The 10,875-nt window shown below is 35.7% G+C and overlaps 1 protein-coding gene across 1 annotated transcript; it reads right to left on the reverse strand.

Annotated features, from left to right (window-relative positions):
* Positions 1-6,781: 6,781 nt before the first annotated feature.
* On the reverse strand, positions 6,782-10,295 carry LOC110924838 (protein FAR1-RELATED SEQUENCE 5-like). Its single transcript, XM_022168824.1, has 6 exons — positions 10,262-10,295; positions 9,360-9,478; positions 8,669-9,240; positions 8,308-8,566; positions 7,705-8,205; positions 6,782-7,543 (listed from the first exon to the last, which is right to left on the reverse strand). Exons 1-6 carry the CDS (start codon positions 10,293-10,295, stop codon positions 6,782-6,784), a joined length of 2,247 nt encoding a protein of 748 aa, XP_022024516.1.
* Positions 10,296-10,875: the final 580 nt, after the last annotated feature.

The raw sequence follows: 10,875 nt of genomic DNA on the forward strand, positions 1-10,875 counted from the left end.
CCGTCAAATACCCGCAAGGTGTCGCTGAAAATCTATTATTCAAAGTCGACAACTTCGTCTACCCAGCCGACTTTGTCATACTAGATATGGAAGAAGACACCGAAGTCCCCCTCATATTAGGGAGGCCATTTCTAGCCACCGCACAAGGAGTGGTAGACATGAATGACGGAACACTCACAATATGGGGATAAGGAAGTGAAGTTCAGGGTTGGGAAGAGAATAGAGAACGATGACCCGGTCAATTACATGAAGGTTATTGATTCGAGTTTGGATGATGCTCTCCGACGGTGCAACATGGGATGCAAAACATCCCGCTCGGAAAACATATAACCTTACTTTGGGTCTAGCCAAGGACCCTTATAAACGTGGCGCACCACGGAGGCATTCCGCGGAACTATCCTTAGTTTAGTTTAATCTTTTAGTTTAATTTTAATTTGCAGGAATAAAACACACTCGTGATGGTAAAGGATAGCAAGGGAAACGAGAAACATAGCCCCATGCACGAAAACAGGGCCATCCGACAACAATTTCTTCATTACAGTAAGCTCAGCACGGGCCGTGTCCGCCCAACACGGCCCCGTGCTGCACACTCTGCAGAAAATTGCCCAGTTCAGGTAACTAGACACGGGCCGTGTTCACTGAACACGCCCCCGTGTCCAGGCTTCTGTTTCTTTTCTTTAATTTTTGTTGCTGGCACCTGAACACGGGGCCGTGCCCGGTCACCACGGGGCCGTGTCCAGGATACCAGTAACATAAAATTTTGCTTTTAACACCATTTTACACATTCAATCAACCTAAAAACTTATTTTTGGCACACATTGAGGACAATGTGTAATTTAAGTGTGTGTGTGTGTGGGGGGGGGGATGCTAAAACCTTGAATCTTGCAAGTCCTAATAACAAGCCTTACACAAAACTCTATTGGAACCGCTAATCACCCCAAATTTTTTTTTTCAAAAATTTTCATTTTTTTTTACTTGTCTAAGTTTAAGTTGGAAATTCAAGTTCTAACAAGGTTATATTTTTAAATTTACAACCGATAGCGTCGTGATAAAAAGAACCAACATAAGAAAATTATGAAAAGGCATGACAAACTTAGTTAAAATATGATTATATATACTTGATCACATAAAAAAAACCCTTTCCCACAAAAGTGAGTTTTGAGCCTTTATCGAGCATACAAATACATATCTTTACACTAAATGCTCATTTTTCGTTTCTTGTGTGAATAGCCGCTTGGTTCGTACGACTCTAGAACTTGCCACAACAATACATTCCCGATCCTTACCAACTTAAACCCGAGTAAGTAAATGATGGAGGCATTAGGACTAACCCTTTTTCTTTCTACACCATTATTTTTCATTTTTTTACCACCTACCCAGAATCCCCCTAGTTAACCCCTTTGAGCCTAAACCTTTTCACCCAAAACAATCACCATTTTTACCCACCTAAACTTTTAATTTTTAAACCTTTCTTTTAGTAACAACGTTCGGTTTTCTAATGACTCTTCCAATATATATATATATATATATATATATATATATATATATATATATATAGTGGAGGGTTCAAATGAGAAGAAAAATTTTGTAAGAATAAAAAGAATAAGTTTTAAACCAATAGAAATGCTCCATTTTACTTCATTTAATATGTGTATTTAATGTTATTAATAAGGGTGTATAGGTAAATTTCTAATTGTAATTAATTAGCTAACTATTTAAATTTGTAACTCACTTTTAAATATACTCTTTCAAGATAAAATAATTTAGGGTGAAGGACAATTTTCGACATGTGTAGGATAAATTTTAGTATGTGTAGGATAAATTCTTAAATGTGTATGATAAATTTAGATATGCGTAGGGTAAATTTCGGTAAGTGTAAGATATCTGTAGGATAAATTTTGAAATATGTAGAATAAAATGTTTTTGGCTTTATTAATGAGAGATAACGTAATTAATAGGAGGAGTTATAAACTATTTATTGTTTTACCATCATGCCCTTTCTTCTTTTTCTTCTCACATTAAATTTCTTCTCAAATGAACCTTCCCCTATATATATATATATATATATATATATATATATATTGATGAAACCAAACAAACAAACAAGTTCATCAAAAATAACTTTGTTTGAACAATTGGTTCATCAAAATAAAATAAAAATGTGAAAAATAAAAAGTCTTTCAAAAACCGACGTTTGTTACGCTTTTCGCCCTTTTACTAACCACTAACCCAACCACTCACCTTTAGCCCAAGCCTAACCCTTCACCCAAAAAGTCATCTTGATATTTACAAAGGTATATAGTTAAAAAGGAGGAGGATTGATTGCTTGGCAAGCTTATGGTAGAAGTAAGTTCCATGCCGCTCTCGAGTGATTCACTAAAAATACACATTTGGCCGAGTGTTGAGTGATTCCCCGTGAGGTATGTGAACTTATATATAAATGGAATTTTAAAAAGGTATGTTATGCCCTAATAAACAATTTATCTTATGAAATGTTTTTAATAAATCATGACGAATAGGATTGTAAATAAATAAAAATAAAACCTAAATGATCTTGGAAATCCCGATACTCTATGACAAGCCCAAAAACCTTCTCTTCTACCTATTCCATTTGGGAGTGAATAAAGTCACATTATAAAGAGTTTTGCTTGAGGACAAACAAAGATTCAAGTGTGGGGGTATTTGATGTGCACAAAATGCAACATATAAATTACATCAATTGTGGCTTAAAACTAACCCTTTTTAGTACTAATGTTGGAAAAGTGTGCTTTTGTCTTCCTTTTGTATTTTCAGGATTAAATGAGCTCAAAATAACAAAAGAAGCAAAAAGACAGCAAAATCTAACATAAATACAAGAAAAGGAACAAAAGTGATATGCCCGACCCCCCGACCTCATCTTCCCAAGCAAAACAAAGAAGACAGAAGACTGAACACGCCCCATGCTCAGTGAGCACGGGGCCGTGCCCAAGTGCCAGCAGAAAAGACAAACTCAAAGAAGCTTCTGTTGCGCACCACGGGGTCGTGCCCAACGGACACGGGGGCGTGGTCAACTTCCTGCAGGCGCATTTATTGTAATTACGAATTACAATTAATGAAGAGAGAGTCAGATGGACACGGGGCCGTGCCCAGCGGACACGGGGCCGTGCCCGAGCTTCTGTTCAGCCTATAAATAGGAGTGTTTGGAGCTCTTGCAACTCATCCCTTGACACACCACCTCTCTCACACTTCACCCACCACCCACCACCATCATAACACATCATCCACCACCATCATCCATTGTCCATCATAGAGTGTGTGAGTCGTCTCGGGATCCAAGATTGATCGTAAGAGTTCTTGACAATCAAAGGCCATGTTTGCCTAAGTCTCTTACATCACTTGGTGAAGACAAGTGTTTAGTGTAATACTTTTTATTTTTAATCTTTTGCACTTTTTAATTGGTTTTGTATTAATGACTTTAATTACTAGTTTCTTATGTTGAAGGTGATTCTTCCTTATCGTTTGTCCGTGGTGTCTTGACATTATTTTACTGTCTATATAAAATAAAAGATTTTCACCATTCATATCTCCACGGTATATGGAGGTATGTTGGCTACCTGGTCGGGGGTTAAGGGAACGGTTTGGTAAGAGTCTTGCCATTGTTCAGTGTATAGATCCTGCAAAGGACCTGGGTCAAATTTAGTAGGACCTCCTTCAATGCCCAAAAGGTATTGGATGGCGGGGGTCCAAACTCTTTGATCCCCTCATAAGTTAAACTATTATTAAAACTTTAACCCAGCTACTTAGGACTGTATCCCTGCTGACTCAGACTACTTAGCTGAGGGTAACGTCTCCTTCAAAAGAGGGGCCTACCACATTATGCATTAATAACTTAATTAATTATCTTTCAATAGTCCGACCCTTTAGGATTGTATCCTTGCTGACTCAAACTACTGGGTTGAGGGTAACGTCGCCTTCAAAAGAGGGGCCTACTACAATAACTAAGATAATCTCTTAAACAAGTGCAAAAATAATCAAAGGTTACACTACACACGAGTCGGATCCAAGTGATTCATCTTGTCTATCTGTTTTTACTTTTATTTTATTTTTCAGCATTTTAGTTAGTTTTATTTTCTTAGTTTAAAACCTTTTTCTAACATTTTGATTTGATTAGACGTTGAGGATAAACCGGTACTAAAAGCTCTTGTGTCCTTGGATGACCTCGGTATCTTACCAACACTATACTACGTCCACGATGGGTGCACTTGCCCATATGTGTGTTTAGTGTTAGTAAATATCGTGTTTTATAAATTTAAAACTTGGCTAAAAAGTGTAAAAAGGGCTTAAACTATATACCTAAATTATATTACACCTAACGCACATCAGTATACATTAGGGATGTTGTGTTTAGAACTAAGAGAGGAGTGCCGGTTATGAGATCTCCGCTCGAATCATTAATGCCGGGAATCGAAGTGCACATATTGGTAATAAGCGCATGGGCGGATTTTTTGAATTATGAAGAAAAATTCAAGCAAAAGGGGAGCATTGCACGCCTGTTCTGTTCAGTAAATATATTGGTAAGGCTTATCGTAATGAACTTGTAAAATAAGTTTACAAGTTTTGTAATATTGTTTAACGTAATCACTTTAAAATGAAGAAGACTACATAAAAAATGCAAAATCGAGGTAAAAAACATTCGCAGATAACATGGAACCGGTTTTAATTTCTGCTGATGTGAAAAAGATACCTGACAAGTCGCTCATCTTTGTATCAGTCTTACACGACGGTCATTTCTATTGCGTATGTTTTAATTTAAGGGACATGAAGGTAGAGGTTTTGGACAACAGCGCTAAGGATATCTCAATGCAAGCCAAATACAAAAAATGGCCGGAAAAATTGGTACGCCCCTCTATATATAAACTACAAACGCCCTTTGTTATAGAAATGCATGCCATTTGATTACACGTTTGTTATAACACAAATAACAAACTGAATGATATTAACGGTGTGCATTTACATGAATTTAGTTTAAAACACACTCTGAATTTTAAAGTTTGATGTTTAAACACAACAGATACTGAATGATATTAACTTAAAACACACTTCATCAGAATTTTAAAAGTTTGATGTTTACACACAACATATATTAAATGATATTAACTTAAAACACACTTCATTAGAACTTTAAATTTTGATGTTTAAACACAACAGATACTGAGTGATATTAACGGTGTGCATTTACATGAATTTAGTTTAAAACACAATCTGAATTTTAAAGTTTGATGTTTAAACACAACAGATACTGAATGATATTAACTTAAAGCACACTTCATCAGAATTTTAAAGTTTGATGTTTAAACACAACAGATACTGAATGATATTAACTTAAAACACACTTCCTCAGAATTTTAAAGTTTGATGTTAAAATACAACAGATACTGAATGATATTAACGGTGTGCATTTACATGAATTTAGTTTAAAACAAAATCTGATTAAATTGTTTATCATGCAGCGTGATGCTTTATCAGTATACTTGGAAAAAAATGGGCATCCAGCGGGCGGGGTGATCGGTAAAGTTGAGCCGGAACGATTGGAGATTCCATGGCGTACAAAAAATAATGTAATCGATTGTGGCGTTTTCCTGATGCGCCATATGGAAACATACAAGGGCGTAGCTGGAAAAGGTTGGGAATGCGGATTCTCAAAGGAGTGCACTGATGCGGGTGAGATTTCATACAAGCAGCGTCAAGAAATTGATGATCTCAGGCATAAGTACATTACAAAGATGCTCCTAAGGGAAGCAAACGAGTATAGAGGTTTTGTTAAAGCTGAGGTTGCTAAATATAACAAGTTGTCAGCCGATGAAAAAAAGAGGCTAGAAGCAAAAGCCTTCGACGCAATAATTGAAAGATTGGACAAGTAACTTAAAATAGGATGTTTTCGTAAAACACTTCGTTGGTGGTGGTTTGTTGAAGTAATGTGGGATTTTCTACAAAAACAGTTTTAACATTTTGTTCAGTGTGTTCAGTTATCTTTTGGAATTTATAAATTAGAATATGTTCAGTGTGTTCAGTTATCTTTTTTTTTTTTGTGTTTCCTGTCGATAAAAATGTCAAGTATAACAGTTTAAACCTCTTTTACAATGTGAATTTATATCGATAATGTTACTTTATTTCGATCTACATAAGACATACAGTTTGTATTAATGTATTACCTCTTAAAACACAACCTATATACATTATGAAAAAACTGTGATCTGGAAACCAGCCTATCTATTTCATCAAGTCTCTATACTATAAACAAAGTTAAAACACATTTTAATAGCTTTACAAATCAAACTGTATACCAAATTAATTTACTGTTAAAACACATCATTAAAAGTAAACAATAAAAAAGACTGACTTCAACCTCAATAACTGTTAAAACACATTACATATAACAGGGTAATGGTTTCTCAGGAAGTTAAAACACATTTTAATACTTTAAAACAAAGTTGAAATACTGTGATCTGGAAACCAGCATATCTATTTCATCAACTCTCTATAGTTTAAACAAAGTTAAAACACTTTTTTTTACAAATTAAACTACATACCAAAACCACGAACAAATCAAGCATCATATAAAACACAGAGGGCTATTTAAAAAACAAAGTTAACACTAAAACACAAATCAACAATAACATAAAATGTCGAATCCAACAAGTCTTAAAATCAACAAAAACAAATCCAAAACAAACACACGAGAAAAATAAAACAGAAAACTGAATAGTTCAGCAACAGACTTAAAATTTTGATAAAAAAGATCCTACTCTGCCATGTCTTCATCATCCATATCTGCATCGTTTGCAGATGTGTAAAACACATCATCAACATCGTTTGATCCAGGACCATCACCTTCAACAACTGTAGCAGCGTCTCCTTCACCAATTGTATCTTCATTACCTTCAGCATTTCGCGAAGCACCTTCTTCAGGCACAGCCACGTTGTATTTCCAACACGTTACTCTGTTATGACCATATTTTTTACATAATGAACATTGACGACGTTTACTTCCATACTGACTTATGGCTCGCTCCTTTTGAGATTTAAGGCGTTTATGAGAACCACAACCCTTGAAACTGGTATGAACTGGAACACGGATAGTGGTCGTGCTCTCTGGAGCAACTCCCAGCAGTTCAGCAAATCGATTACGTCGTGTCTTGGGAGGTGCGTTTATTTGAGCTTCATTAGCGACTGACATAAACTGCTTGATATGATCACGAAAATCAGACAACTGATCAAATTTTGAAATCAACTTGTTCACAACATACTCAGTTGCGTGACTAATCTCACGAACACAACGGTTAACCTCCTCACTACGATCTGGATCTCCACCATCCGTAAGAATGGACCCGGGGGAACTATTTGGAACAGCTTCACGCGTCCAACGCCTCAATATATATTGTTTCGGAAACTCCCTTACATCAAGAATCCGTAACACACAAAAAATGTGACTGCACAACAATCCAAACTGCTCAAACCTGTTGCAGTTACACTTAACAGTAACATCCTCCTCGCGTATCATAATCTATAACATTTAATATCCATAAAACACAGATCATACAAAATATGGATAACTAAAAAAAATAAAAATAATGTATACATAAAGTAAAACAAAATATCACCTCGAAGAACGAAGAACATGGCTGATCGAGATCCTTTATAAAAAAACTTAATGAAATCACCGACGTGATCTAATCTGACACTAGCACAACGATGAATAGCATGTTGAATCTCGAGTTGAACATCAAAAAATATAGTTCTGGTATATATCTGAACTGCTTGCTTCTCGAGAACAAAATCACTCCACTCTCTAGGGTTGGTGTATCGAGTGTCATGATCGTTTTTACGATGCTCATGTCTTTGCGCTTCAATAGCTGTGTCGAAGTGGATAAGAAATTCAACCAACGTGCATTTTGGATTGCTAATCTTGCCAAAAAAGTGATTCTTGCTTTCGGACCTAGATGATGTCCGCATACGACCAGACATTTCTTCTTCGCGATAGTAAGCTGGAATCCATGATTCACGTAGCCCGTCTATATACGTCAGCCATTCATGGTCGGTTAAACCGAAATCATCTAAAATAGTTGCCCATTCAGTCTCAAACGCTTCGGGCAATAGAGAATCAGTCCAAACAACTGCAGACAATCTTTTCCTGAAATCTGTATTTGAACACAGGGTAGCCCCGACCTAAAGGTACATTATATGCATGTATGTTACAAAAACAAAAATTAAAACACAGTAAAAAAAACACATGTAAAAAAAGAAAAACCTGTCATATAAAAAACAGACCTTTGTAGTGAGTTTATCCATGATGTGCCACATACATAACCGATGCCTAGACTCAGGCCAAACATCCGCTATAGCCTTTTTCATCGCAGGGTCTTGGTTAGTAATGATTACGGGAGGCGCGTACCCATATGCGTTCTTGATCGCCTTAAGTAACCAGCTATATGTCTCTGCCGTTTCAGAACCGAGAATTGTAGTACCAAGTGTGACGTTCCTATTATGATTATCAATCCCAGTGAAAGGGACAAACATCATGTTATACCTGCAAAACAAACAATCAGCGATGACAATAGATCATAATGTATTTATAACACAGTAGGTTTTAAAACACAATGAATATATAAAAAACTAATCTCGTCGTTACTTGTTACGCTTGTATGTAGCATCAAATGATATAACGTCTCCAAACATATAATAATTCCTCTTCATGTCCTCGTCGGCCCAAAAAATGCACTTCAACACACCTTCGTCTGTCGTTTCATATGCACAAGAGAAGTTCGGTAAAAACTCCTTTTTCCTCATCAGTCGCTTGACAAACATTTCAGCATCAAACTCTCCGATAAAAAGATTTAATTCTTTCTTGAAATTTTTAAAATCGACTTTGGTCGCACCGACTTTGTCGAACCCACCATACACTTCCTTCATAATGTTAAATGCACGAACAGGACCAATGTTGAGATGTGACATCTTGTTTATCATCTCTTCGTGTGCACGATTAATGCCCCTGTTTTCCTTGAGAAGATGTAAATCTTCTTCGTGCACAAAATCATGGTTGTGCGCCTCTGTAAAATGATACAGCAAATACTTCTTGGCATCGGTAAGCTTTATTCTGATCGCAGCTTGGCATCCGGTCCTTTTGGATGGTACCCTACATACCCACCTATCAGACGGTTGTTCGACTAAAGTATCTACCGGTCGAAACTCTTTTTGACCCTCCTTTGAACAAAAAAATATACTTGTTTATAACAATACCACGGTTCTCGTGCTGTGTGCCCTTCCTAACAGTCCAACCTCCAGCTTCTGCGTAAGTTTTGTAAATTATACGCATCATCAACTGTGTCAAATAACATGTCCTCTGCTGGCGTCAACGAAGAGGGTAAATCTGGAATATATCTCTCTGTTCCAGAGTTTGGTGAGACTTGTTCAACCCCACGTAATTGGTAATTGGGTGCATCTACAACACATGACAAAAAATAAGCATATGACACATTTGTAAAACACAATGTGATGAAAAACAAAAAAAATAAAAAACCCAGGCCAAAGTAAAAAAAAAAAAAAAACATACTGACCATGCTACCAACTAATGAACTTATATAACACACCAAAACAAAAAAAATCTGACCTGAATGCTACAAAACTAATAGCCATGGGAAAGAACAAAATAATGCAAGTTAAAACACACCATTCAATGAAACTATAAAAAACGTTGAGTACAACCTCAATATCTGTTAAAACACATAACAGGTAAAACAAATCACTGTTAACACACATCATTCTGTTAAAACACATCACATATAACATGCTGATGTTTTCTCAGAAAGATTTTAAATAAACAAAACATAAAACTACAAATATGGAAGTTAAAACACACCATTCAATATCTAAAAAAAAGGTGATCTTCAGATTACAAACCATCAGCCACCATATGTAAATCAATAAACACAAAAACCCTGAACCTGTATGACTGTTAAAACACAACACCAATAACAAAGATGATGGTTGGCACATAAATGACGAATATGGAATTTAAAACACACCATGAAATATCTTAACAAAAAAAAATTGATCTTCATATTACAAACCATTAGTCACCTTATAGAATCAAATAGACACAAAAACCTCAAGCTCTCTGGCTGTTAAAACACAGCATAAAGAACAAACTGACGATTTTGCAGAAAATTGATAATAATCAACACAAAAAAACTACAAAAGTAAAGAAACAAAAAACTGTAGTTACCATCTCCACCATCAACAAGTGTGTTCGAAGCCATGATTTTTTACTCTGAAAAAAATTTAATATGCACGATGCTGGTGAAGAATACAATGATCGAAATTATTATATATAGATATGTGTTTCGTGTTCGTAATATTTGGATTAAAAAAAAAACTATAATCCCGAAAATCATGCATGTAATCGGTTACATACATGATCATGAAAATATTAGTTACTGAATATAATTACCAAAAATAAAATTAAAATATGCAATTACATGTTTGCCCTTCTAGTTAAAATACATCCGTAACACATGTCCAATTACTATTGCTTCCTAGACTTTCTAGGAAAAATAGACTTTCTACACAACTCCTACTCATATATATATATATATATATAACAAGCAAAAATGGAATAAATTCGGTATCACCGATTATCTGTCAATGGGATAGAATGCAGAATAGAAGTCAAAAATTTCTAATGGATCGGGTTTTGGGGATACGTATTTGACGGATGTTTAAGTCTCCCTTACTTTTAAAAATGGCAATAGGATTCTCTTGAAAGAGATGAGGGTATTTAGCTCGCATCGAGTCTTCACATTCCCTGGTAAATTCGGGTCCATGCTTTGACTACTAGCG

This window comes from Helianthus annuus, chromosome 17, assembly GCF_002127325.2.
Source record: "Helianthus annuus cultivar XRQ/B chromosome 17, HanXRQr2.0-SUNRISE, whole genome shotgun sequence".
NCBI lineage: Eukaryota > Viridiplantae > Streptophyta > Magnoliopsida > Asterales > Asteraceae > Helianthus > Helianthus annuus.